This window comes from Lepidochelys olivacea, assembly GCF_965140295.1.
Source record: "Lepidochelys olivacea isolate rLepOli2 genome assembly, chromosome: 1".
NCBI classification, from domain to species: Eukaryota; Metazoa; Chordata; order Testudines; family Cheloniidae; genus Lepidochelys; species Lepidochelys olivacea.
In genome coordinates, this window is record NC_140411.1 from 310,901,321 (window position 1) to 310,928,812 (window position 27,492).

Below are 27,492 nucleotides of genomic sequence, written 5' to 3' on the forward strand. Positions count from 1 at the left end.
TGTTTAAAATCTCCTTAGATATCTTCCTTTATTAGCAAAGTGTATAGTACTAATACATCATTAATGTATTATACAGTGTAATAATGCATTGTAAGCTATGTTGATGGCAAAAGGCTTTGGGCACTTTATGATGTGACCTGGGCAGAGCCAATTAGTTTATTGAACAGCCCCCTCAGTTTGGAAGAGAAAAGTGATACCATTTATACATCTAAATATTCATTAGGCCCACATAAATGCAGGTAGATAATTCTACAAAGGGCATCATTTGTGCTGCAATCTGTAGGCACGCTCAGTAGTGGGCCCACAATTGTGTACATAAAACGGGAAGCCAAAATTAAGATCCTTTAACAACAACAAAAAAAAAAATCAAGCTCAATCTCTTGTTGTCAGTTATTGTCTGATAATGCTTTGGGTACTATATACAATGCCTTCTGCTCTAATGCGCTCAAGTATTGGTGCATAGATATTCTTCCTCAATGGAATTACCATACCTTTGGCATCAATTTCACCTGAAAGATAAAAAAGGAAATTACATATTTAGACTAATGTGCATATACTAATTTCTGTTGCAGTGTATATCAGGATTTATTAACCTGTTAGGTAAAGTATTGATGCTGCCTGGAGGTAAAAGTCAATTTCGAGAGATACTAAAAACGGAACTTGTCATATGTATTGGTATACACATTTCGAACGGATCCAAGAAAACATGTGGAAGACTTTCCATTTTGGCCATGAGTGTCAGGCGTGTAACAATTAGTTTCCTTTTAAACCAAACTAAAAAAAGCAAGGTGAAATCAGACTCAGAAAATTTTTCTTAATTTCCAATTAGCCAATAAAGGAACGGAGATCTGAATGTGTGGAATGGCGTAGAGGTGGCTACAACCAATAAGCATGTGCTTATTTACATGTACAGTCTGATTGGTTAACTTTAATGCAGACCTCAAAAGTTAAATGATTCAGAGGGTGCAGATGAGAGCATCTAGCTTTGTCTGCCTTTAGCCTGTTGTGAGTCAGGATCTCTCTCTGTTCAATGCAACAGAAGTTTATTTGCCATGTCAAAGGCTGCTCTTCCCTGGCAAAAATAGTAATTTAGTAACAATAGTCAAAATCCTTTAAGGATAGTTAAAATTTTGCAAGTGAGCTGAAGCCTCTGAATACCTTGGCTCAGACTCTGTAGTCCTTAGTCATGCTGAGTAACTTCTACTCACACAACTAGCCCCATTGATTGGCAAAATTACTCATGGGAGTAGATGCAGAATTTGGCCCTTTGTGGTTCAGCAATCTCCTTGTAAGCCACAGAATGAGTAGGATCTCAGTCTTGAGAGGAGAGAGTATAATTCTCAGAGGAGAGGCAAGGATAGAGCATCTTGGAAAAGTAATGCTCCCCTCCTTCTCTGCATGCACATGATCACACTGGAAAGCAGCGATAGATAGAGAACAAGGACAGTGATTTTTTTGTTGTGATTTTAGGGAAGATTTTGGTTATGGAGAAAGAGTAGCTCCCATTCCTCAAAATGATCTAACATCCCTCCCATCTCTCCTTTAACATGATCCCTGAAAATCAAATCAGGAATCGGTCTGCACGGCTAGATTTGTATTTTAGTTAGTATAGAGTTATTCTGGGGTTTCAGCAGTGGGCCCTAAGACCATTCAGCATAAAGATTAGGAGGGGACTAAAAATGTCATGGAGTTTTCACTCTTAACCCATACTTTGTAGATCATTTTTCAAAGGCAGAAAAGCACTTTGGGACCTTCGGATGAAAGCTTCTATGTAGATGTTAGTCATTAATAAGTATCATTAACATGCCTTTGGTACGGTTTAGATTTTAAAATCTAATCAGTGACAAAGTAATTTAAGAAAATCACTAACATATCCACACCCAAAAATGGAAATTTAAAAAAAAAAAAATCAATTTAAGATGACACAGGAACAATTCAAGACTTTCTAAAGGTGGTTTATATAAACTATGGGCTAGTCTACCCTGGCAGCACTAAAGCCACCTCCACAAGAGGCGCGGCTCCCAGCACTAGTGCTCTGTCTACACTGGCGTTTTACAGCGCCGAAACTTGTGGTGCTCTTTTCACACCCCTGAGCGAGCAAGTCACAGCGCGGCAAAGTGCCAGTGTAGACAAGCCATGCGTGCGCATTCTACGTTTTCTAGAGGTAGCCGAACACAAAGAAAGGTGTGAAGCAATTCCCTAAACCAATAATTGTATAGTCATAGTATAGGATGAATAGGCACTTACCATCTAGAACCATCCTAGCAGCAATAGCTGTGGGGTACCCTACAGTTTTAGCCATTGAAGAATATCCTTTATCATCACCGTACACAACCAGACTGATGAATTTATCTTCCAAATGGCCAGATGGGTGCCTGATACCTATTTCATTTCTCATAATGATCATATCTCGTTCTCCAGCACCTAAAGAGACAAACCTAGATTATTATATATCATTTCTATTATGGTTATGAAGCGCTCAATTGTGCTAGGCACTGTGCACACAAGGAGAAGATCAGCTGCAGGCCCGTGAGCTGACAAATCAAGTGTGTGTTCTGCTTTAGGCTCTTATTTCTGATTAACCCAAACAGCCACCTGCCAGTGCTAAGCGCCTCATCCTGAGCATTTCGTATATAAAATAAACCCATTTAGAATGATAACAGTTCTGTAATATGGAGATTTGGCGCATCGGTCCTATTGAACTTACTTGGACTTCACTGGAGACTTTCCTTATTCACATCAGCATAAGTGAGATCAGAATCAGTCCCATGATATTAATTGAAAAGCCATGTAACAAAGGGTTAGCTACATCAGTGGTAAAAGGCACACTGTACTTGGCTATGTAAACCCAGTCACGGAACCCTTGGAGAAGCAGAAAATTAACCCACAATGGTTCTGGGCTAATATGGCCATTTGACCAGCTAACCATTTTAGGAAATGGCCCAACCTGATGATCACTTTAGATAAGCTATTACCAGCAGGACAGTGGGGTGGAAGGAGGTATTGTTTCATATTCTCTGTGTATATATAAAGTCTGCTGCAGTTTCCACGGTATGCATCCGATGAAGTGAGCTGTAGCTCACGAAAGCTCATGCTCAAATAAATTGGTTAGTCTCTAAGGTGCCAAAAGTACTCCATTTTATAACGTAGTTCTTGTTCTGAAGATGCATCTTTATATGGCAGAATTATTAATATTCCCACCTTGGGTTATTTCACATGTCTGTTTAGCCATCCATAAAATGGACATAGAATGGATACTGTGATTAGTCTTGATCCAGCATGATTCTGAGCTCTCTGGTCCTGATTCTGCAAAGCACTTTAGCGTGTGCTTATCTCAAAACATGTACAATCCCGTTTGCTTCAATGGGACTGCTCATGTTATGTGCTTTGCAGGTTCAGGCCCACACTGCTTTACTTTTTCCACAGCACAAACCTTTGGATCAGCTGTATACACAGAACAAACAATTTACTAAGTACAACACTAATTTCTGTTAGAGTGGAGTTTCCGTTCATCACTGCTCTCTGTTAAGGCCTACTTTATGTGCTTTAAAATCCACATGCTTAAAATGCACAAGACTCAGACTGTCTTGAAATTTACTCTGCCTCACGGAGGTGCTGAATAGTGTTAGCTGGTGCAAACTTGGATCATTCTAAAATTCTTCTGGGTTTTTTTTGTTTGTTTGTTTTTAAACCCACACCTGGGGCTCAAACTATGGCTCTGATCCACCCCAAACTGATCTCAGTCACATGGAATTTAGCACATGGGGCATGGCACTCACTGCCCCTTGGGGTGGGGGATGTATATTGAAGAAGTTATTCAGGGTTAAGTGAAGAAAACAGCTGCAACCAAAAAATTTGAAATGGGATGTGCAGCAAGATTAGAGCTTTGTTGAAGCAGAGTTTGAGCCTTCAAAGGGAAACACTGTGGCCACTGAACCCGAGCTGCACCCATGCATTGTGAATTTGAACTCTAAGCATGGCAAAAATCTGAGAATGATCAATGAGCATGTTGTTACTCTCTGCCTCTGTTGAAGGGTTTTTTATACTTTTGGGAAACATGCCTTGAGTAGTACAGCTGATATAGAAGGACTAAGTTTTCTGGGGGTGCCCTTCCATCATATGAACCAGGATCTGGGGTGTCTTGCCCCTGTGGGGGTTCCAAACCCCTCTCCATCATCCCCACTCTTGGCAGTCTGAGCCCATTTCCCAGATTCTGCTCCCGTCCCATGTCACTCAGGACCTGGGGAGGACCGTCCCTCTGGGTGGGGAGCTGAGAACAGGCATGTTTGTGCCAAACAATGCTGGGACTGGGAGGAGGAGCTACGAATGGGCATGGCTTGGTACATAACAGAGGCTCACAAGCATAGACACTGTGGGGAGGGGTGGGGAAATGGGACAGAGGAAGGCAGAAAGGGGAGAGGAGAACATCCATTGAGATGAACAGAGCTGTTCACACATCTCAGTTATCTGGCCTTCTCACTCTCTTTGTCATCCAAACTATATTCATACCATGTGGAACAGCTTCCACAGGAGCGACAAAGCACCCCACATTAGAATATCCCATAGTCTAGTGGTTAAGGCACACACTTGAGAGGTGGGATACCCCTTTTCATGTTCCTTCTCCTCATCAAGGAAAGCAAGAAACTGAAACTGGGTCCCAGGTGAGTACCACTGGGCTAAAAGTTACAAGGGAGGTCATCCTCCTATGCCCCTCCTCCTCGACCTGGCTGTTCCATGTAGTTAGGTGTGCTCTGAGCACCTCATTGGATCAGGCCCAGCAGACAAGACAGGTGTTCCATCTGCCTATATCCACCTGGTTTGAGGACTGCACTGGGGCTTAGATGTGGCAGGCACATACCCTGAAGCAGAAACTTAGGCACCTAGATGACTTTTACAGCTAAAATTTGGTAGCTCATGAGTTTAGACATCTACAGGGTTAAGCAACAGCCAAGCGGGGGTCAACACTGAACTATGCTCTTTGTTAGCAATCTCGCTTGACTTTCTCATGTTTGCCTTCAATAGGGAGAAATAATAAAGCATGTTTCAGGACTTGTCTACATAAAGACACTCAGGAAAATTAATCTGAATTAACTAAAGGTGTGAGTTTATATTGGATTACTTAAACTGCACTAAACCCCTGAATAAGAGCATCCACACAGAATTACAGTGACCTTACTTTGGTTTAGCTCAGTTCACTTATTCTTTCACTCCGTGAATTAAGATAAAAAGTGTCCTTAATTCAGTTTAATTCTGAATAAGGGCACGTGTACACTTAAAAATTGCAGCAGCAGAGTCAAGATGCAACCTACGCCGACGGGAGGGATTCTCCCATTGGCATAGATCAGTGGTCTCCAATCTTTTTATGCCCAAGATCACTTTTTGAATCTAAGAGCAACCCAAGATCTACCCCGCCCCTTCCCTGAGGCCCCGCCCCTTCCCCAAAGCCCCACCCCGCTCACTCCATCCCCCCTCCCCGTTGCTCACTCTCCCCCACCTCACTCACTTTCACCAGACTGGGGTAGGGGTTCGCAGTGTGGGAGGGGGCTCTGGGCTGAGCCTGGGGCAGGGGTGCAGGAGTGGGTGCAAGCTCTAGGAGGGAGTTTGGGTGCAGGAGGGGGCTCTGGGCTGGGGCAGAGTATAGAGGTGCAGGAGGTGGTATGGGGTGCTGGCTCCAGGAGGGGGCTCAGGGCTGGGGTGCAGCCTCCCGCCATGCAGCACTTACTCCGGCAGCTCCCAGTCGGCGGCACGGTGAGGCTAAGGCAGGGTACCTGCATACTCTGGCCCCACACCGCTCCCAGAAGAGGCCAACAAGCACCTGTGGCCCCTTGTGGGTGGAGAGGGCAAGTGACTCCATGCACTGCCCCTCTCAGCAAGCACTGCCCCCGCAGCTCTCCCGGTCAATGGGAGCTGCAGGGGCGGTGCTTGCAAGCAGGAGCAGCGTGCAGAGGGAGATCCCTGCCCCACTGCCCCCAGGGCCGCGCTGGCCACTTCTGGGAATGGCGTGGGACCAGGGTAGTGAGTCTGCTTTTGCAGCAGCCACACTGCACCACCAGAGATCACAATCAACTGGGAGATCCTCTAGGATCAATCAATCAGTCGATTGCAATTGACTGGTTGGTGACCACTGGCATAGATAATCCACCTCCCTGAAAGGGCGTAGCTAGGTTGATGGGAGAATTCTCCCATCAACCCAGCGCTGTCTACCCCAGGGGTTAGGTCGGTTTAACTGCATCACTCAGAGATGTGGATTTTTGACACCCATGAGCAAGATAGTGAGATTGACCGAATATCCTAGTGAAGACCAGGCCTGAGATCCTCCACACAGAGGGTTTGATGTGGTTTAACAATCTACTTTAAATTTTCTTGAGTGTGTGTAGGCAAGACCTCAGTTCAAATGTGAAATAATGCAGGCTCACATACCAAAGGGCAGCTTCAGCTCCATGTGCTTGGCAAGAGCCCCCACAATGGAGTCTGCTATAGGAACTGGCTCATCTCCAAGTAACCCTAACCTGGTGAGAGAAAGATGACAGAATGAGATCATTGCTTTCCTCTGAAAGTTACATTCTACAATCCACAAAGTGAGGGACAAGGCCCTTAGTGTGCAATTCTGGGAGAGGAGCAATAGGACATCATGTAGAATTTTGACCCTGTATCTATGTAACCGAAAGCGCAACAGGGTGGATAAAAAAAAAAGTGATTTAAACAGATAATTTATTTTTTTCCTTTTGAGAAATAAACCTGTTTAAAATTAAATTTGAAATTATAACAACTCATGTGAAGGCCTAAACTTACTAGAATATATTAAAATCAGTGAGTCCTCCTCAAAATTTTAAATGAGTTAAAGAGTGGTACTTGATTAATTATAGAGACTCGGGGGAAAACATCTTTAACTTTTGAGGTCAACTCAAGCTATACTGTACATGCACACCACAATTTTAAGAAAGAAAAATCTATTTTCAGCCTTTCCAGTGGAGTGAATGCTGGTATTTACATTTTTCCAAATGTAAGCACTTTCCGTTGGTTGTGCAGAAAAACTTTTGCCTTAATTACATTTAGGTTCAGTTTAGCTAGCAGGAGCAGAGAGAATATTTTGTTCAGTTAGATCAATTCATTCAAAGCTGAGAAACCAATTAGAAGTTGGGGGGATGGGGGGGGGGGGACAACAAAGAACAGGAAAGCTTGTTTTTCCTCTTCCCATCTAGAAATAAAAACCAGGTGGGAGAGAAGATCTACAAATTCTAAAATCTTGAAGGACATGCAGCCAGATTTTCAAAGCTATCTAGGTAACTAAAAAAATAGATACCTTGGGGTATTTTCAATAAATAAATAAATCTGAGCAGGGAAGGCATCTAACCCCCACAGATTTCAAGGGGTTAGGCACTTAACCTGCTCAGTTTTGAAAACACCAATTGGCACCTATCTGCATCTTCAGGCACCTAAATATCTTCAAAAAGCTGGCCCATGGTGACTAGAAACAATTCATCAATTTACTAATGGAAGTTTCTTTGTTTAGTAAATCAGTTAGTTTTAAATGCGAAACATTTTTGATAACCTTTTTTTGCTTATGTATCCACAACACTTTAGTTCTAGTTAACACAGCATTTTAAAAATTGTTTTGTTTTTGTGCATTTGTGTATGAGTTCTACCACAAATCAACATATATTAATAGCAATACCAACCAAGGAGAATGAACCTTTAGGAAAAAGATACAAATGCAAAACTAGATGAACATTGATCATTTAAATCGAGGTTTCCTGCTCACTGATTTAAAATCAACCCACCCTGCGACTCAGCAGGACAGAAGCGCAAAGCATCTCTAGGATTAATTCCAGCAAAAAAATTCATCCATATGCATGGTCTACACAGTAGATGTAATACTAGGTCACACTGCAGCAATAAACAAGACTTCTAACATCTTAGCAAAGCACTGTCCAATCTACAAATTAGAAACATGCTACATATCATCCCTGTGTCAGTGGAGAAAAAATGCAGGCACAGAAGAGGAGCGACTTCCTGAACATGACTCAGCATGTCATCAGCAGAGCAGGAAGAGATTAAGTTCTCCTGGTTGCTAGTACCATATCCTAGCCACTGTGCTTCCTCACCTTGCTCTCTGGTGTCACCATGAAATCAGACATTACTAATTTTATCATTGACAAAGGTTAAGATATATTTTGCAAAGAAACAGAGCAGAGTATATGAACCCAGGTGACACAGTGCTCTGCTGAGAAGATGCTAGGAAATACTTTGTGAATGGCGTTGCATTGGCAAATACTGGATTCCATTAACCCTCACCCCCACATACATCCCTCAAGATGTGTGTGGGCTTCTTTATGACTTTATTAATTTTTTTTAACAAAAAGCATACAACTAAACAGATAGCTACATAAAAGCACTAGTCCCTGTTAAAAACCATTAAAAAAAACCATTAACTCCCATACACACACGTGGGGGGGGAGAGAAGGGGCACCAATTATACAAACAGAATCAAACCAAAGTCACACTAACAGAGCTGAAGTGGACGTTTCGTCTGATTTCTATTTTCTATAGCACCATATTTCAGCAAACACATCATTGCGAGGATTGAGTCTCAGTTCCCTGGCCCTCCAAAAGGTGGTGGTAGGGGACAAATTTTTGCTGTCTGAAATTATACTTTTTTTTTTTTAAAACTTCAATGCATCCTTGTAGTTCTAGAAGACCTCTCCATTAGATCATAGCATTGTTAGTGGGATGCAAAATCATCACTGTGTCAATCAACTATCTGATTAACTGCAATGCAAGGAACGCAACAGAATGTTCCTAAATATTTGATCTCTAGGGTCAAACTTCTGTTTTCTAGAAGGTTAATAAAAGGGAGCTCTGTTCTGCAGCCTATCCCCATGCAACACGTCCACATGTGTAACAACTGCAGGATCAGGCCTTCCCAAACGTTTGTCACAATCATCAAACAACAGGTTTAAAAGTAAAGTTTAGAATAAAGCTCTGAATGAATGTGTCTAGTAAACCCTAACATTCCTGTTCTGGGCTACATACTTGGTTTCTAGAAAGGCTTTATTAAAAATAATAAAATAAAATAATAATAAAGAATCATGACTGGAATCTCCTACCATTCCACTGCTTCCAGCTGACTGTTGTCCTGTTCCAGTTTGCTGTAGATTGCGTCTCTCAGGACATCAGATTCGGCAGAAGGTTTGAGTCCAAGCAGCTTACACATCAGCTCTTTCTAGTTACAAAAAAATTCAAATAGCAAGTTACCACCTGCAGGCCTGGGACCTCTTCTCATATCCCTGGGATGAAGTTTTAGGAAACTAGCTAACTAAAGGTGCAGGTCACTGAGGACAAGTGAATCTCTAGGGTTTGAGGGAGAGAAGAGAAGAAGGTCTGTGCTTCCAGCAAAGCAAGGGTAGGTCAAAATTCTAAAGTGCAGCGAGAGCCAATTGCCCCTTCTCCATGCTGCATGGAGCGAGAGAGGGGGTGGGCTGTGCGTGTTCCCACGTGCACACACACAGACACACACACGGACAGTCTTGCCAGCCAGCACTCTTTCTGAACTACCTGTCTCTGCTTGGTCCTGCCCCCTTGCTCAGCAAGGGAAGTGGGGCATGGGAATGTGAACAAACACAAAGTGGGGGAGGACAACACCGAACCCAGAACTGCTTTATGTTGAACTGGTGGCAAATGTCAGAGACCAAGTGTCAGAGGAGCCAGAGGTTCTCTGCTTGGTTGGGGGTTTCTTAAAGCAGGTGAGAGCCAGGGGAATCCCATTTGGAAGAAGGGAGGAAATGGACTGGTGAGGTGAGCAAGGGGGGCAGGTCATCGGAAGGCCAGAAACGCTGCATCAGTCGCCTAAGGGGTAGACACTTCAATTTACAAAAGGAAGGGGAAAAAAGGACAGAATAGCAGCAGCCTGCCAACAGCCCTGATTTTAGTCATCTTACAAATGTTTACCAAAAAATCCCTTCCTGTAACTTTCATACACATCTTAGGGACTGAATATATTTTTCAGTAATGCTAATTATTGCTTGCTCCATGTTCTTCCAAAAATATAATAAGGTGATACATGTAAAGCAGGATTGCATGTATGAAGCAAGTGTCATCTGGCAGTTACAAAGACAGTTCAGCAGCAAGCCTCAAGCCATGACCTAGAAGATTGTACTAGAGAAATGAAATAAAAGGAAAAATTCTTAAGGAGTCATAGAAGAGGACAGCTCTGTCATGGTTAATACACGTGGATAAAATTCATTGAAATGGCAGTGTTGCCATTTCTCATGCTATTGCGAATCCTATGACTGTTGGAGTTTTCCTTAAAGCCCCAGATCCTGGAGTCATGTTCACTGCAGAAAGTGGACATTTGTGGATGGGGAAGGTTTGGTCACAAACTGATTTTCCATAAAAAAATAGTTTACAAGAAAAATTTTCAGCCAGGCTAGATTCTGGGCTTTTAGGAAGTCTACACTGCAATATGCCAGCTGACTTGGGTTTGCGGGGCTCAGGCGAAGGACAGTTTAATTGTGGTATAGACACTTTGGCTCGGGCTGCAGCCTGAGCTCTAGGACCCTCTCACCTCATAGGGTCCTAGAGTCCATGCTCCAGCCCATGCCCAAATGTCTACACCACAATTAAAACAGCCCCTTAGCCTGAGCCCCAGTCAGCTGGCTTAGGCAAGCCACAGCTTTTTAATTGCAGCATAGACACTCTCAGAGGTCAAGCCTCTAATTGTATCCTTCTTAGCTACCCCCATCCCCAGTTGACCCTGTCCTACATTCACAGGCAGCCTTGAACAAAGGAAAAATACACTGTAGACCAGTCCCTTAGCTAGAGTAATCAGTGTAGTCCCCGTGACCTCAATGGAGCTATGGTGATTTACACCAGCTGAGTTTCTGAACCTTGGGTGGCAGTTTGCAGAAGACAAATATCAGGAGAAACATCTAGGAGAAAAACTACATGTAAATGTAAGAACAAGAGAAGAATTTGCAAAACTGGTGGAAAGGAAGACAGCAGAGGAGGAGGGTAGGACTTGAGAATTTTCATTCTATATATCCTTGTGCATATTTTTAATTTCCTTGATGGATATTCTCATGTATTCATATGAGCAACCTGCATCAGAAAAGGCTTGTAAAAGCAATGCCTTGGCACAGGTGGGGCGCTGTATCTTGAGGAAATAAAATGCATGCTGAGAAGCCTCTGGTTTTGAGAGCGTAAGAACAGCCACACTGGGTCAGACCAAAGGTCCATTTAGCCCAGTATCCGCTCTTCCAACTGTGGCCAAGTGTCAGTGGCCAGTGAGAGCTGAATTATGAGCAATAAAGGCCATTAAGAATTCAACCTCCTTACACACACACACACACACACAAGGGGGGGGAGGGGGAGGGAGGAACAGAACGCAACACAGGCTTCCCAGGAAAAAAAGCAAATCCCCAACCTGACAAACAGAAAAAGATTAATGGAATGAAGGAAAGCAGAAAACCAAATAAAATCCTACACACTTACCCAGGTTATAGGTGGTGCCGTTGAGCTAAGCAAAGGATATGGATCTGGGTTTATTAAACCTAATTTTACAAAGCCTCCCACAGCTTTCGAATACCCCTAAAACAAAACAAAGGTGGCTATAAATGCTGCGCAGTCCAAGTTGATGCTCAGGTGAATATTTACATACTTGGACTACAGTCAGACAAGGACAAACAAAGCCATGATTAATATTACACACATGGGAAGACTGCAACAGTCAGATGTGATGCCAAAGGGGGTTTAACCTCACTGCCTTCCTCACTCCTTTCAATATGCTCTTTAACTGTAGAAGAAATAGCTATCCCTTCCCCCGCAAGCAGCATCAGTTCAACAAATTAAAGGGTTCAGCTGACTAGTACCTTTCCAAAGGAAAGCTTGTCACAATTGTTCAGCTGGCCAATAGCTAAATTAAAGACAAAGGACCTGATTCTGAGCTCACACACCCCAAATTTTACATCAGTACATGCACAGACATCAGTGGATTAACTCCTGGTTTACACCACAGTAAGTAAAATCAGATTTGGGCTCAGAATGCCTAGGGTACAAACATATGGTCAGTCCTCCTCCAAAAATATCAGAGCTGCAAACAGCACAGAAGTGGAATGCATTCTAAGGGACACTGTCAAGGTTGTTTGGCCTTTGCAATAAAAATCTCCTGACTGATTTGAGTTGGCTTTTTTTTCCCCCTCCTCCCCCTTTCTTTTAAAAGCATGTTTTATTTGAAGGTTTTCATTTTAAAAAAAAAACAAAAAAAAAAACACCCAACTACTGCTTCTTGATTCTCCGACATTAAAAGACTTCATAAACAAAATGCTGCTCCATTTGTCAATTCTTCAAAGCAATGGGACATTAATTATTATGTAGACAGCACAGGATGCAGGAAAGACAAGAACCCAGGTTAACAATAAAATACACTCCCACAAAGGGCTAATTTCATTTAGAACAGCCTCCACGGTGGCTGGCACAGAGAAATCACACGGGCACACATGTTCTGTGGTCAAAGGGAAGGTCTACACTGCAATAAAGACAATGCCATGGCTGTTACTGGCCTGAGTCAGGTGACTTGCGCTCGCAGGGCTCATTCAGGCTCCGTGACCCCACTCCCCTTGAGGGGTTTCAGAACCTGGACTCCAGTCAAGACATCTACATGCAATATTTAGCCCTGCAGTCCAATCCCAGTGAGCTAAAGTCAGTTGATTCAGCCTTTGAGGATCAGTGCTACAGTTTGTTTGTTTTTACTGTAGTGTAGATGTACCCATAGAGACCAATCCAGACATTTCTGTTATATGACTTAATTCCTTACCTACTTAAGCTTAGATCCAGATAAGCCACTCTTAAACCAGTTTTCATGTCCATATAATGGGATTGCTCTGATATAACTGTCAGTGCAACTTGTGTGTAGACAAGGCCTTACGTTCATTTTAAAAAAGTTTATGCTCAGGTTGAAGTCCACTCGATACCCACAGGACAGATTTAAAAGAAAAAAGAAAAAAAGCAATGCTACAAGCTCCCCTACAAAACCCTGCCAATGTATTTCAGTCCTAAAATGGAGGGACCAACTCCTTGAGATAAGAAGGTAGTACAGTCTCCATGGCCATTCATATCTTCACCTCACAGCTGAGAATACCAATTCATGCCAGCTAAATGGTGGATATTTTTTAGTTTATTTAAGTTCACACTTATCTACTAGGAACTAGATTTAGACCAACCATCATTTAGCATTTAAAAGTACCTAATAACCACAGTACCTACTGTAACAAAGTCATTTCACACAGGCCTTTAGCATATTATTAGAGCTTCTGACCAATATAAACCATACTTGGACTTAGAAGGTTCCAATATATCCTTCACTAATTCCTTGAGCCATCTCTGCCACCTGCTTTTGCACAAAGACAGAAAGGGACCAACTCAATCCTTTTGGAATATAATACAGTGGAATTTTCATGATAAAAAAAATTTCACACCACACCTCCTCATTCATGTCCACAAAATGCCAAAAACAAATCCCCGTGGCAAAAGCTTCACCTCAGAGGAAGATGAGCAAAAGAGGAAGAAGGAGACATCAAATTACTCTTATCATTCACAAAAACTAGCTCTAATCTTCCATGTGTTTTTAAGAGAGTTGGCCAGAGAGTGCTTCTTATTATTATTATTTTGTTTTGTGCAAGATGACAGTTTTTCTTCAGAATTTCATCAAAAAATACAAGTTTCAGGAACCATCCCTGCCAATTTCCTAAAACATTTCTCCCCCACGCTGTTGGGGGTTCAGAAACCCATGCAAATTGAATAGTTAAATAGGGAAACAGGGAAAAATTATTCTTGCTTCTTGGACACAGCAAAGTGCAGTCATATCCACAAAGAAAAGCAAAAACTGAATTTTTTGGGTCCCTTTTGGCTATAGCAATCACAGGTATTACTTGTAACAATAGCAGGTTAAAAGTTATCACTGAAAATGTGACAGATTGACAGTATCCCTTCAATTCACACTATTAAAAATTTGTCTAATTTGAACAAGACTTTAATTTTAAAAAAACCTAGAAAATATCTAAGATCTTACCTTATACCTTAAGGTGCCTCTTATCAAGGTGTGGGCTGACTGAATACCATATGGTTCAGCATATTTTGTACTGTCCCTGTTGGGAAAACCTTCCAAATTTAATCCTGGGAAAAAATCCATGACAGCAACAGAATCAAGCAAAGCTCCTCCAGCTGGAATATTAACAATCTAAGGATTGTAAAAAAAATAAAAATAGGCACGTAAGTGCACTGTATTTTAGGTTGTTTATTCAAAAGAACATTTCTATTTTCAATGCCTATTGCAGATTTGTGCTATGCTTTATACTCAGTAACAAGGGACCCAATTCTGATCTCACATCAGTGAGAATCTGGAATAACTTCACTGATTTACACCAGTGTAAGACAGATAAGATCTGGCCCTTGACTAACTTGCCTTTCGAAAATTTAAGTTTTGTGGGGAAGAGGGATTGGTTTGTTTTAAGATTACAGTAATCACTCTCCACCATGTGCCCTGGATAGAGCATCTGCACCCATGAACATCTTCAGTTGCCACTAAAAAGCAAGCAAATGTACAGAATACCCTGTTAAAAAAGAAGAAAAGAATGGGATGACTAATTCCATTATCATCCCTAAAACCTTGAACCCTGCTTTCTTCAAGCAACTGAAGCACCGATCTGCATCAACACCAATTCCTTTTGTGGTTTCTAAGCAAGGCGGCGACGTTTCCTACTCAAAAGCCATCCGTAGCAGCAAAGCCTGCAGCCATGCCACAGGAATTTATTGTGTGTGTTGCTTAAGACACATGTGGAGGAAAGCCCACACAGTCAAAGAGAACTATGGATTTGGGGGCAAGGAGGAGAATTGCTGCATTTACCAAGAGACCCACAGAGCCTTTCATAACAAATCCTTGACATCCATGATCTAACTTCAACTAGCAATGGGTGAACCAGCACGTAATTAAACAAACACTTCTCCATCTACCCACATGGCCTTCCTTTGAAATTTTTGGACCAATTTATTTTTTTCCACATAAAAATCCAGTTCACAATTCATTTTGCATGGTAGCTGGAACAATGAAACCCTGAATTGTCACAAGAAAGCCTCTTTGGAGATCCAAGGGGTTTGGATAATCATCCACACTCTGGGATGCCTATATACTGACTGAACCTCTGGACACTTAGTGGTGCACCCATCAGTAGTTTATCTGAGCAAAGTGGAGTGGGCCAGAGGAACAAGCACAGGCTTGGAAGCCAGAAACTCAGATTTCTAAATCTGGCAATGACGCTGTCTTGCTGTGTTCCCTTGAACGAGTCAATCTCATGCCAGGGTTCCTCCTAGCAGTGAATATTTCTGTGGCCATTTTACAAAGTATTACTATTGATGTGATATGGAATTTTGCCTTTTATTACAATAAGAGCTCATGCAATACCCAATGAGATGCTGACCACCCCCAGTGCAACAAGGCACAGCATCAGTTATTACTACTTTTTAGCACTGGTATTATGGGACCATCCAGGCACCTCTCCCACCCCTACAAAGGAGATCAGGGATTGTTCTAGGCACTGTACAAAGAGTAAGAGGCAGTCCCTGCCCTCAAAGAATTCACAATCTAGACAGACGAGAGACAAAAATTAGGAGAAAGGAAGCCTCTTCATCCCTCTTTTACAGGGAGGAAATGAGCACAAGGAGATCAAAGTGACTTAACAGGGTTAAGTGGCAGGGTTGGGGCCTGAACCCAGATCTCCATCCCAGTCCAGTGCCTTAGTCACAAGCCCATCCCTCTTCGCTGCCCTCAGACCTCTGCAAATATTAGCCTGATAGTAGCAAGGAGGCATGTCACTTTATGCCTAAAGATAACAGGTGACAGAGTGACAATTACTTAAACGCAGTTTATGTATCTGTCAGTAGCTTAAAAATAATGCAACAGCTCACAAATCCCAGTTTCCTCTTCAGCCTAATACCATCTTCTCTGCTTGTGTTTAAATAGAAGAATCAGGATTACTTCACCTCTCCATCTTTTAAATATGTGGCAGATTGAACTGTATTCAATAGAACACCCTGTGGACTCCAACTGAATTTGTATCGCAGAGGATTAGCAGAATATTCAGGAGCTGGCAGGCCACCGCAGAAGGAAGTGTACGATATAACCTGCAAATATAAAAATAAATCCACAAGTCGCATATGATCAGAAAAAGATCTACAGCATCATCCAGCTAGCAAAAGGAATCAATCACCACCTGCAACACTCAGTTACCTGTGTTTAGTAAATCATTCCTCAGAAGGCCTGAATTAGGCAAAGAACTGAGACTATTTTATGCCAACAGTGCCAAAAATATTTATGATTTTCACATATAACAGGCCACAGAGCAAGTTTATTCATGGGACTTTCATCTCTGAAGGTATTGGGGCAGAACCACAGCTGGTGTAAACGGTCATCACTCCATTGACTGCAACTGCTTGAATTGTCCATTTACACCACCTGAGGAGCTGTCCCTTTCAGCTCCCATCTGGAAGAGGTCACAGATGAACAATGCAATATATAATGGGGCAAATTCATTCCAGTGAAGCACCACTCACATCAATGGAACAGTAGCATCCAACGGTTATTTAGCAGAACTCATGACACAATTTGTTGGCTTAGCAATAGAAATTGTACTGAGACCACTGCTTGGGGCATCCTGGTGGTAAATCTGAGCCAACAAGCCAAAAACTAATTGGGCCTGGTGACTAGCTACCCTTTGCTACCCTTTCCCTTCTGTGGAAAGCTTGAGGCAGATTAGCAGGGCTTTGAGAGACCACTGGGACTGCCTTTGTTTATGGAGGTATTTATGTGCTGGTAGAGGAATTTAGTTGACAATGCTGTCAATCTTGCACATTTCACAAGCATTATAGATAAGAAAATATTAGGCCAGATCCATTGCAGCCAATGGAGTTTAGCTAATTTACCCTCACGCCATCTGGCCAGGTGACTCAAAGGTGAGGATCCGTATATATAAAGTCTGCTACAGTTTCCACGATATGCATCTGATGAAGTGAGCTGTAGCTCACGAAAGCTTATGCTCTAATAAATTGGTTAGTCTCTAAGGTGCCACAAGTCCTCCTTTTCTTTTTGCGAATACAGACTAACACGGCTGTTACTCTGAAACCTGTCATTATGCAAGGCACTGCATTTAGCCGTATGGAGTGGAAATCTATCAACTGCATGAAAAAACTTGTACAGATACAGACAGACATCATCTTCCTTTCCAAATGCAACATATTCTCTGTGTATATATAAAGTCTGCTACAGTTTCCACGATATGCATCTGATGAAGTGAGCTGTAGCTCACGAAAGCTTATGCTCTAATAAATTGGTTAGTCTCTAAGGTGCCACAAGTACTCCTTTTCTTTTTGCGAATACAGACTAACACGGCTGTTACTCTGAAATCTGACTACTGAGTCAGATAGCCAAATAAGAACCCCCATTCTGATCTCTCACCCGCGGCAGAATGCTGGGACAATGGAGAGACAGCATGCTCAGCCTGAGGAGAAAGAGCATCCTGCTTTATTCAGCAGGGACTTCTCTGGCCCAGAAGGACCGGCACTGGCAGGTTGCCTGAGAAGAGCTGACTCAGTCCTCCCGAGTCACCAAATGGAAACTACGAGCAAGAGGCTTTGTAGGCTTTAAAGTGAGCCAAAATGAAAGGGATTCGTTGATGTGCATATGGACCCAGGAGCTAGATATGGATAATTATGAAAATTCACAGCTGTTACTTTAAGTTTAACAAAACTATGGCTCTAGCACTGAGGAAGTTGCAGCAGGCATAGAGCATTTTCCAGATCATTCATGGCTCTTCTGTTCAGGAGGAAAGAAAAAAAAGGTTGATTTTTAAAATAGAAAAACAATATTCACTCGTGACCCTTATGGCCACTGTTCTCTAGGAAACACTTCCTCCAAAAACAAGTGGCCCATATGCTTCCATCTGAGCCTGCAGCAAACAAGTGGCGAAGTCCTTTCCAGAGTAAAAGCCGTACCACCTTAAAAGCTTATGATAAATGGCACGATGTTAAATACTATTTGTCTGAGGCAACGTAATTAAGCCAATTAGTCAGATTCATTCATTTTAAAAATGTAAGTTGTTCACTGGCATTATACTTCTAGTTTAAAGCACAGCTACACAGCTATTCTAGTGATGTAACTCAGTTTAACCCTCTGTGCAGACATCACAAGGGGAGTGCCAATGCACTTTGTACTCGCATTTAGCATCATCATGCAATCCAAGTTCTGGGCACCATTGATTGAAGGCCTCTAGGGACAGTAAGTTACCGAACAGTAGCAAAGACAGGTTCTTGCTGAAGGAATGACAGTTTTGTTAATATAGCTTTGACAAAACTATGCATGTGCAACTCATCCATCACCTTACCGTAGCGCCTACATCTTTCGCCTTATCAATACAGTCCATTGCCAACATATGATCGAGGCCAGGATCCAAACCTATTTCACTGATAACCGTAATACCAGCAGCTTCTACACTAAAATAATAAAACACACGGTATTGTCAGAATATTGCACAATATTCCTGAAGTCTAACTTGACAAGCGATAGGCCCATGATATCCATGGTCAGCCATGGACAAACTAGAAATGCTAGAACAGATTCTGTACTGAGCCTGGGAAATGGGGGTATGAGCCTTTAACCCAGTGGTCGCCAACCTTTTTACGCACAAGATCACATTGTGAATTTAAGATCAACCCAGGATCTACCCTGGTCCTTCCCTGAAGCCCCACCCCTTCCCCAAGACCCCACCCTGCTCACTCCATTCTCCCCCTCCCTCCATCACTCACTCTCCCCCACCCTCACTCACTTTCACCAGGCTGGGGCAGGGTGTTGGGGCGTGGGAGGGGGTGCAGGCTCTGGGCTGCGGCTGAGGGGTTCTGAGTGTGGGAGGGGGCTCTGGGCTGAGCCTGGGGCAGGGCTGCAAGCTCTGGGGGGAGAGAGAGAGAGCGAGAGAGAGAGAGAGATTGGGTCCAGGAAGGGGCTCCAGGCTGGGACAAGGGTGCGGGGAGTGAGGGGGGTGAGGTGCAGGCTCCAGCCGGGAGGCGCTTACCCCAGGCGGCTCCTGGCCAGCGTCACAGCGGGGCTCAGGCAGGTGGCATGCCTGCCATGGCCCCACGCTGCTCCCATAAGCGGCTGGCTGCTGGCATGTCTCCGCGGCCCCTAGAGGGGAAGGGGGACAGCAGGTCTCCATGAGCTGCCCATACCCCGCAAACACCGCCCCCACAGCTCCCATTGGCCAGTTCCCAGCCAATGAGAGCTGCGGGGATGGTGCTGGGGGTAGGGGCAACACATGGAGACACCTACCCCCACACCAGGGGCTGCAAAGACATGCCAGCAGCCAGCCACTTCTGAGCCCTGCTGCACCACCAGACTTTTAGCAGCAAGGAGACCATGACCAACTGGCAGAGGCTCCAGGATTGACCAGTCAATCGCAATCAGTGGGTTGGTGACCACTGCTTTAACCCATCTTTCAATGAGGGCTAAGTGCCTACATATCTGAGGATCTGGGCCTTAGTCTCTTGGATTCCGTTCCATCTGTAGAATGCAGATAATAGTGAGTCAGGAGACACTGAGCGCATAAATACATTAACTGTTGTGGGGCATTTGAATAATATGGTAACGGGGCCATGTAGGTACCTAAGAAAGAAGTCACATCTCATTACTGATCTTTTGACCTACCTTTCTTGGAGTTCTTTCATAGCTGGTGTTAGGTAGCTGGCTGTCACTAAGTTTACTTTGCTGTCAATGCACTTCTTAGCAACTAAAGGATGTGCTGAGTAAGGCAGCAAGCTATGAACAAAAGAAAAATTGTATGACAAAATCTGACTAGTTGCTGGTGTTTTCACTGGAAGAAAATTTGCAAAAAGTTTATCTAGATGAGGTCTATTAACACAAGGGGCCTCCGTCACTGATCTGAATGCAGTTTTTACACTAATGCAAGTGGGCGTGAATTCCTACCAAAGCGGAATGACACTGTTTTACATGCACTTGGAACTGCTGCAAGTGACTGTACAAAATGCAGGGCAGCAGAGGAGTGAGTTCAAATTCTCTCAACCCTTTGCAGCCCCCAGCTTTCAGTGCCACCTTTGTGAAAACAGAACCGGGCCCTCTTTCCCAGTACCACATTCTACACTGGTGTGCTAAACGTTTAACAGATTCAAAGTAGAATGCTGTCTTGGAAGAAGCTTTCATTAAAAGTCCTGCTAAACCATCTCTAGAAGGGCACAGGATGCCTGAAAAGGAGGTATCACTCAGGACAAGTTCAGTGAGGGGGACCCAATGGCAAGCACTATAAAGCAATTTCCATCCCTACTTTAATGATAGTTTTAATGCTCAGAAAGGAAACCTTTTACTCTTCAAGCATTTGACAGTAATGCCCAAATTTTCCGAATTTGGCCTCTGTACATGCGCATGCAATTTAGCAAGCGCCAATGACCGTATGTGTTTACAACGTAACTTGCACATACAGGTGATGGCTTTGTGGGTGAATTCTGTCCCCCAAGTAGGCACAAATGTTTGTGCAATTAACACTGCATGCCCACGAAGGAGTTGAACAGAGAGCCAGAACAGAAAATCTTGCCTCAAAGTTATCATGCCTCTTTAACAACAAAGAAGAGATTACACTGCATTAGATACACTCCTGGTACTCTTGTGTGCAGAGAGATGGGGATGTGGCTAGTCGCTATCTGCCCCCCAACACACTTCATCTCCACCCCTTCCCCAAGTGCTGTGAGTTGGGGGGGGGGGGGAGGACTATGCTGGCTTTACATCACCCAGTGATTCTCCGTACCTTGGTGGAATCCCCAGTAGCAATTTAACGGCAACTACACAGGTGACTTGTGCCACTGAAGAAATGTAAAGGAACCCTAGCAAATCTCAGGATCAAACCCTCTGTGTTTTAATCAGCATTCTGACCTGATCACAAGGTCGTGTTTCTTCACCAAGGAGGACAGTTTATCCTCCTGCTTAATGATATCCACATGAACAGAAGTAACATTGTTGTATTTCTTGGTCAGCTGGCCAAGTTGCTCCTTCATGATGGATGCTGTTTAAAAAGTATGAATTTCAACTGTTACACAAGTGAAAATTATTCTTACTTCCCTCCCAAACCCATTCCCCAAAGTATCAAGGTAAAAACCCCAACTACACCCTCCACACTGGTTCAAACTAGCAGAATAACAGTGAGCTGTAGCTCACGAAAGCTTATGCTCAAATAAATTTGTTAGTCTCTAAGGTGCCACAAGTCCTCCTTTTCTTTTTGCAGAATAACCTAGTCATCGTGCATCAAACTCCATTCACTGGCACTTGTTGCATGGGTTCCTTCGCAAATACACAACTACACTCCACATCCATCTTTCTTTAAGTAAGCAGTTGCACAGAAAGGAGAGAAAAAAAGGAGCACACTTGAAAGATAAACAGGTGTAAGTGTCCCATGTCTTGACTTTTTTTCTTCATTTTCTAGTGCGTTGCTCATGTCAAGCTACAGTATAGTTACCTTGAGAAACAGTGATCCACTAAGGGAAACTGCAGAATGAGAACAGGAAATTAACAGCATTTAAGAACTCTGTTTTATTCCTTCCTGTTCTTTATTTATTTTGACGCTCTTCTCTTCTTAGCAGCCTTATCTGCTGTCTCGAGTATGATCGAGCAGGTTATTGTAGGAATCAGGAGAGACTGAAGGTCTCTCTCTGAGTCCTCGTGGGGCACCAACATTAGCCAGGTGAAGTGAAAACTGCTACCCTTCCTCCCACACCTTAAAGCGTCTCTAATCAGTCAGTGACGCTGTAGGCTCCAATCACACAAAACATGGTTAATAACTGTGGCTGTTGACAGCGTTTTGTCCTCACCAGCAGCCAAGACTAGTACAAGTTGATCTTATGGTCAGCAATTCAGCACACTATCTTGGCACAGCATCTGAAACTGTGCCTGCAACACTGGTTTGGCCAGCCCTCCTTTGTCCCAACTCTGTGCAGCAGGACATTGCTGAGTGCACTGCCTCACAGGCAGGCCCTCTGTCCTGTGCTTAGGCATTATGGAATAGCTGCCCACATTTACCAAGGATGCACCAAACACCATTAGGAAGTGTGGTGGATGCAGGACACAGAAACATGGTTGTGTTGTGTGTAAAAAAGGTTGCTGTGTGGACACAACTCAATGGGTTTTTTCATACCTGGGTCAGATGGGAGTGACAAACAGATTGAAAAACAAAACACAGTTGTAGTTATAGTGTAGACAGGGCACAAAACCAACTCCCAGGCATGTCCCAAGATATCTAATCTAGTCACTCAGGTAGAACTGATGGAGGAGGGAATAGATTCAAATGAAGATTAAGATATGGTTCCATGAGGAGGGCTGGAGCCTCAATATAAATCACTCACACATAGTCTCTTAATATTTTTACTAGAAAAAGAAAAAGAGGCACCTAGAAACATCAGAAATTTTTAAAAAATTGAAAAATAGTGAGTGGACTGCTGATAAGGGGACAGTCTAATTCCCTTCATCATTAGAAGGGTGCTGGAACTGGATCCAAAAGATGATCAATTAGACAAAAATGCTTAAGGGATTCTTACACAGAATGTAAGGAAAAGCCACATGGGGAGGGAGAACTACAATGGGGATATTCAGGACTGAGAAAATCTTGGTCACAATTCACAAGAGAGACGCTGATGGGATCTCAAAGTATTTTTCCTCTGGAATATTAATCCTGATAATGCACTAGGACAAGAGGTGGGAGGAATAGAATAAAAGGGTATTGCCAGAAAATATACCAGCAACTAGCTACGCTATGACCAGCCAAAACTACCATGAACTCATGCAGGCAAACAGTACCTGTTCTGAGATAAAGAGTCAGTGGAGAAACTGCTGGAGGAAAAGTCAAGAGGATCAAACACAGAAAAGCCTGAAAGAAGAGGATCTAGGTGGATGAAGCATTCTGCTCCGCCATTCCCAACACAATCTCACATACAACGCTAGAACTATGAACCTCTGGACACGGATTTATCTTCTTGTCAATTTAGTGGACAACACTATAAAACTTGTCTTAATGTTGTGAGATGGGGCCAGTTACACAACCCCTACCCATGTGGAGTAGTCCTTTGGTCATCAACAGGTTCACAGGCCTGAAAAGTAAACTGAAATACCAGGAACTGGGTTCAGGGGTCTGTTTCTCCTGCAACAGATGATGGAATCAGAGAGCTGTAATCATTACAATGCTTTAGTATTCACAATCTCATCAGCTTGCAGGAGAAACACTGTATCTATAGGCTGATAAGTAAGAATGTGTTATTTGAAAGATGTATTTATTTGTAGGTTTAGGTCTACACATATTAGACAAATTAGGAATTTAAACAAGTGGCGTTTATTTTAATTATTCATACAGCATTATACCATATGCAACATTAATAAAATAAAGGGTCCTTGCACCAAAGAGTTTACTGTATAAAACAGAATGGAAAAGCAGCATGGTCTAGTGGGTAGAGGTGCTGGACTGGGAGTCAGGAGGCACAAGTTTATTCCTGACTCTGCTACTGAACTGCGGTGTAATAGTAAACTAGTCACTTCACCTCTCCATGCATCTGTTTCACCTTCCACCCTTTATCTGTAGTCTATTTAAACTGCAAGCTCTTAAGAACAAGGCCTGTCTCTTACTGGGTGTTTGCACAATGCCTACTGCAATAGAGTCTCCAACTCAGCTGGGTTCGCTACATTCTACTGTAATTCAGCCACCACTACCACAGCAAAGGGTGCCAAACAAGGTGGGATAGGTAGCACAGGTGGGCAAAGAAGGATCATGAGAGATATTTCTTATATACACGCACCACATTAGCTCTTCTTAAGAGGGACATGTCAACTATAATTTTTAAGTGGACTAATTTCAAGAGAACCCATTCCCTGATGGAGCAGACATTAATGAGTATATTCTGACTTTAAAAAAAAATCCTCATTCTCCTGGTGGTGACTGGAAGGTTGTTTTGGACATGACTGACAGCAAAACACACCTGGCCAAACTTCCTCTCACTTTCCCCCGATGTCTGTGCGTACGCCTGCCTGCTGTCCATTTGGTTTCAGCTTTGCTACCATTGTTGTAAACACATGCTTGTAGAGAAGGGGAAAGACAGTTCATGAGAGCCTCCACCCCAGAGAAGCACATAAAAAAAGTGGTGTCATCATGCTTTTGCATGACAGAAAATGCAGCTGACTGTCAAGGAAAGAATGAAACTGACTATGCATGAAATACTGTCAGATGCAGGAAGCAAACAAGCTGAAAAGAAAGAAATATTCTCTGTAGTCTCTTCCTAGGCACTACTTGTAACAAGAAGTAGGTAAAATATTTTCAGATAGCAATGTGATTTTCAAGTTGGTGTCTCTTTAAGGTGTTCTTAAAGCTACAGAATAATTTTTTGAATGAGGTCCACAGTAGTTACAAACGTAGAATATATCTTCAGTTTCCCATAGCACACTTCATATGCTTTTAAATAAAAGTTTTTAGTGTGCTGCCATGCTGGTACAAAATAAATTATTTCAATACACAGTACACACACTTGAAGCTTAATACAGTTCTTTAATACTTAAGGGCTTGCTTGCTTTCACGTACCTGCTGTGATTTCTACATTGGGATCTCTAGTGAGGTATTCTATCACAGGGCCAGAAACATAGCCAGATCCAAGTAACAAGACCCTCTTCTTATCCTTGGTCAGTGACCGTGAGTATTCCCTAGAGGGGTTATAATCAAAATTAAAACATACAGGATAAGCAAACAGCAGCCGGCTGAAGCCAATGTCAAGTCAGCATGTTTTAGCAAGTTTACAAACCAAGCGCTCACTTCAGGAAGAACTTTAAGTTCTGCGGCCTGATTTTCTAGCCAAAGTACGTCACTTCCCTAAGCTTTTCCAAAATTTCTATTGCACAACTCCTACTTCAGGGAAAGTGGACTAAAATGTCTACATCCAGCCTCAAAAAGGGTCACACCAGCCAACCCGTTCCATTGTTCCTCCAGCAGCTGCAGTAGCTGCTACTTCTCATTCTTCCTCAGAAGTCACTGAATTTTTCTCAGCCAAACTAGTCCAACCTCATAGATAGGGCTCTACCAAATTCACAGCCATGAAAAACGTGTCATGGACTATGAAAACTGGTCTCCCGCCATGAAATCTGGTCTTTTTGTGTGCTTTTACCCTACACTATATAAAAATTTCACAGGGGAGACCAGTATTTCTCAAATTGGACATCCTGACCAAAAGGGGGGGGGGGGGTCACAAGCAATGTTCCCTCTAATTTTTGACAGGCCGTGAGCACAAAAAAAATTCTTCTGCGCAAATTGTTGTGCTTCTGTGCAAATTGTTGCGCCTGGGGTTTAGGATCTGTGTGCGCATGCACACATGCACAGCTTAGAGGGAACAGTGGTCACAAGGTTATTTTAAGGGGGTTGTGGTATTGCCACCCTTACTTGTGTGCTGCCTTCAGAGCTGGGCAGCCAGAGAGCAGCAGTGCAGAAATAAACTACCCAGATCTGAAGGCAGTGCCCGGCCAGCAGCAGTGCAGAAGGGTGGCAATACCATACCATACCACCCTTGCTTCTGCTTTCAGAGCTAGGCTGCGGACTGAGGGCCTAGCTCTGCAGGTGGCTGCTGACTGAGGGCTCAGCTCCGCAGGCAGCAGTGCAGAAGTAAGGGTGGCAATACCATACCATGCGATCCTGACTTCTGCACTGCTGCTGATGGCAGCTCTGCCTTCAGAGCTGGGCTCCCGGCCAATAGATGCTGCTCTCCAGCTGCCCAGCTCTGAAGGCATCGCCGCTACCAGCAGCAGTGCGGAAGCAAGTGTAGCACTACTGCAAGCCCCCCTACAATAACCTTGCAACCCCCCCCCCCCCCACACTCCTTTTTGAGTCAGGACCCCTACAATTTACAACACTGTGAAATTTCAGATTTAAATAGCTGAAATCATGAAATTTATGATTTTTAAAATCCTATGACCGTGAAATTGACTAAAATGGACTGTGAATTTGGTCACAGACACAAAGACTTTAAGGCCAGCAAGGATCATCATGATCATCGAATACAAACTTTTGCACATTGCAAGAGAACCTCACCCATCCAGTCCTGCAATAGGCCCACAACCTCTGTCTGAGTTACAGAAGTTCTCAAATCTAACTTGAAGTCTTCAAATCAAAAAGGAATCCATCATTTACTCTAGTTCAAAAACAACTGGACCACTTCAGGGCTAACGATCTGATTGTATCATCTTGAACTAACATTGTAAGTTTCCAGATTGTGCCTAGCTCCTGCCATCATCAGTGACCTCTAAATTGAGAGGCCAACTTTGGACAGATTATGCCAGAGTCACTTCAGGGCATCATGGGAACCTATATAGGCAGATATCACCTACATAATAAAACCTGCTTGTACACATGGTCCCAGATTTGACAACAGTCCCAGCATTACTTCACAAACCACCAACACCTGCTAAATATCACTTTGTCGATCTTTTGGCATGGTAGGACAAAGAATCTTTCCTCCAACAGCCCCATCATCAGTTCTGATGAAAGATCCTCCTCACTCAGGATACTACTCTCAGACCCATAGAGAAAGAGTGATGACTTTGTCACATATTCCATACCTACACCAGATGCGTACATACAGACATGCAAAGAGGGGTAAAGTAGATTGCACCACCAGTGCTGCAACAGAGGAAAGACTCCTTGCAGAAGAAATGGCTTTTGCAATATCAAGCTTCTAAACACACCGATCTCTAGCTCTAACTGTCCAATGGCAAGAGTTTAACCAAACTGGGATTGGCTGATCCCTGCCTGTACTTGTGTTTGTCCATTACAAGCTGTTAAGAGACATTTTTGTTACATCAATAATTGCAGCAAAGTTTTTATATTCCAGAAAAGAACATATGAACTATTGCTCATCACAAACATACATGGGAGTGGTTCAATTAAGTAATCTTTGTACAGCACTTTGGACATTTAGGTTAGTTAAAGAAATGTGCCGTTTGCAGTTGTGCAAGAGGAACATATAACCAGCATAAGCCATGCAGTTGTGAAGAAATTATGGAGAAGGGTATAACAAGCCATCAAACCTTCTCCCCTCTTTGGGTATACCATCACATTTTAAACAGTAAGTTCATTTGCATTAGTTCCAAAGAAATCCAAAGGGAAGGCATCAGAGAAAAGGCTCTGGCATTAGTGAGTACCACTCTTCCTTTAGGCACAATATGCTGTTTTGTAGAAAGATCAAAAAAAGTCTACCCACAAGCTGACCCTTTTCCAAAGGGATTTCAGCTTCTTAATAACCTCTTGCATGGTCTAGTGTGCGCTAAGAAGGGTGTCAAAAAAGAGAGGCCACAATCCTGTGCCAGGAATAAGAAGGTATGTTCGTGAAGACAACTGGCTAAGGTTGTCCACCATAACAGCATATACCAAAAAC

General features: G+C 43.1%; 1 protein-coding gene across 1 annotated transcript in view; it reads right to left on the minus strand.

The window, feature by feature from the left end:
• Window positions 1–2: 2 nt before the first annotated feature.
• Window positions 3–27,492, minus strand: part of AASS (aminoadipate-semialdehyde synthase) — a 52,035-nt gene continuing 24,545 nt past the window's right edge. Inside the window, exons 14-24 of the mRNA XM_084635778.1 lie at window positions 24,657–24,775; window positions 20,978–21,107; window positions 19,742–19,852; window positions 18,429–18,537; window positions 16,033–16,173; window positions 14,066–14,233; window positions 11,491–11,586; window positions 9,108–9,223; window positions 6,421–6,509; window positions 2,248–2,424; window positions 3–509 (exon numbers count right to left, since the gene is read on the minus strand). Coding sequence (XP_084491904.1) covers window positions 391–509; window positions 2,248–2,424; window positions 6,421–6,509; window positions 9,108–9,223; window positions 11,491–11,586; window positions 14,066–14,233; window positions 16,033–16,173; window positions 18,429–18,537; window positions 19,742–19,852; window positions 20,978–21,107; window positions 24,657–24,775 — 1,375 coding nt within the window. The 3' untranslated portion in view covers window positions 3–390. The remainder of the gene's footprint in view (window positions 510–2,247; window positions 2,425–6,420; window positions 6,510–9,107; window positions 9,224–11,490; window positions 11,587–14,065; window positions 14,234–16,032; window positions 16,174–18,428; window positions 18,538–19,741; window positions 19,853–20,977; window positions 21,108–24,656; window positions 24,776–27,492) is intronic.